Genomic DNA, 1,329 nt, shown 5'->3' with positions numbered 1-1,329 from the left:
GCATCCACTAGAGGATGGAGGTTCTCCCTGGCTCTCTTTTTGCTTTTAACATATTTATTAAAACTTTTCTTATTATCCCTTACAACAGTGGCCAGGTTAAGTTCCAGCTGGGTGTTTGCCTTTCTAATTTCCTCTCTGCATGACCTGACAAGATTGCTGTACTCTTCTTGGGTTGCCTGCCCCTTCTTCCAAAGCTGGTAAGCTCTCCTTTTTTTCCTGAGTCTCAGTAAAGGACCTCTGTTCAGCCAGGCCAGTCGTCTTCCCTGCCGATTCATCTTACAGCCCATGGGGACAGCCTGCTCCTGTGCCTTTAAGACTTCTTCCTTGAAGAACGGCCCAGCCTTCCTGGGCCCCTTTGCCCTTCAGGACACTCTCCCAAGGAACTCTCCCAACCAGGGTTCTGAACAAGCCAAAGCCTGCCCTCCGGAAGTCTGTGGTGGCGGTTTTGCTGAGCCCCTTCGTTACCTCACCAAAAATCAAAAACGACCATTTCATGATCGCTAAGTCCAAGACAACCTCCAACCACCACCTCTCCCACCAGTCCTTCTCTGTTAGTGAACAGGAGGTCAAGCAGGGCACCTTAAGCAAGAGTTCCCACAGGCCATCCGTTGACCTGCCTGGCAAAGGCAGTCATGTTGGCAGGGGCCTCCAAGCTGCTTTCTGGGGTCCTCAGAGCAGGCTTTGAGGGGAGCACAAGGCACCAAAGAACAGAAAGAGAAAGGGTGAGTGGCATAGCGGCAAGGCAGACATTGGCCATGTTTTCAGAGCATCCAGGCTGGTCTCTTGCAGTCTGCCCTTGCAGGTCAAGCCAGAGATGACCAGCGTGTCTGAAAGCAAGGGCGTGAAGTTTGATTGTCTGTGCAGCATCATGGTCTGAGTTCCTGGGGGTCCTTATGTGAGGCCGTTGGCAGCGTCTTAATCAGGGGCAGAGTCTGCTGCCACAGGAGTGGCTGGTGATGCAGGAGAGGTCACAGCAGCCAGAGGTGATGGGCACTCCATCACAGCTGAGGATGCTGCCAACAGCAGCAGAGGTGGAGGAGCCCACCACGGTGTTCTGCGGGAAGGAGCTGAGGATGGGCCCAGGCAGGGTCACCACCACAGCAGGGGGCTCAATGACAACGGTGGAGTTCTGGCACTGCCTGACACAGGGCTCATTGCAGCTGTTGGCCAGCGAGGTTGGGCCACAGGGCTGGCATGGGCGGCACTGGTCGTAGCAGGACATGTCTTGGAGTCTGGAGGTGAGAGAGGGCAGGGCGGAAGCAAAAGATCGCAATGCCTGAGGAGCAGTCTGTCACTACACCATGAGGGAGCCAAAGAACATGTAGGGCT

The 1,329-nt window shown here is 54.8% G+C and overlaps 1 protein-coding gene across 1 annotated transcript; it reads right to left on the bottom strand.

Annotated features, from left to right (window-relative positions):
• Positions 1–919: 919 nt before the first annotated feature.
• LOC104132721 (feather keratin Cos2-3) lies at positions 920–1,258 on the bottom strand. The gene has a single exon (XM_009646056.2). It carries the CDS (start codon positions 1,220–1,222, stop codon positions 920–922), a length of 303 nt encoding a protein of 100 aa, XP_009644351.1. The 5' UTR covers positions 1,223–1,258.
• Between the last annotated feature and the right edge of the window lie 71 nt (positions 1,259–1,329).

The sequence above is a fragment of the Egretta garzetta genome, unplaced genomic scaffold (genome assembly GCF_000687185.1).
Source record: "Egretta garzetta isolate BGI_Z169 unplaced genomic scaffold, ASM68718v1 scaffold2001, whole genome shotgun sequence".
In the NCBI taxonomy this organism is placed as follows: domain Eukaryota; kingdom Metazoa; phylum Chordata; class Aves; order Pelecaniformes; family Ardeidae; genus Egretta; species Egretta garzetta.
This window is presented reverse-complemented; position numbering and strand designations above follow the sequence as displayed.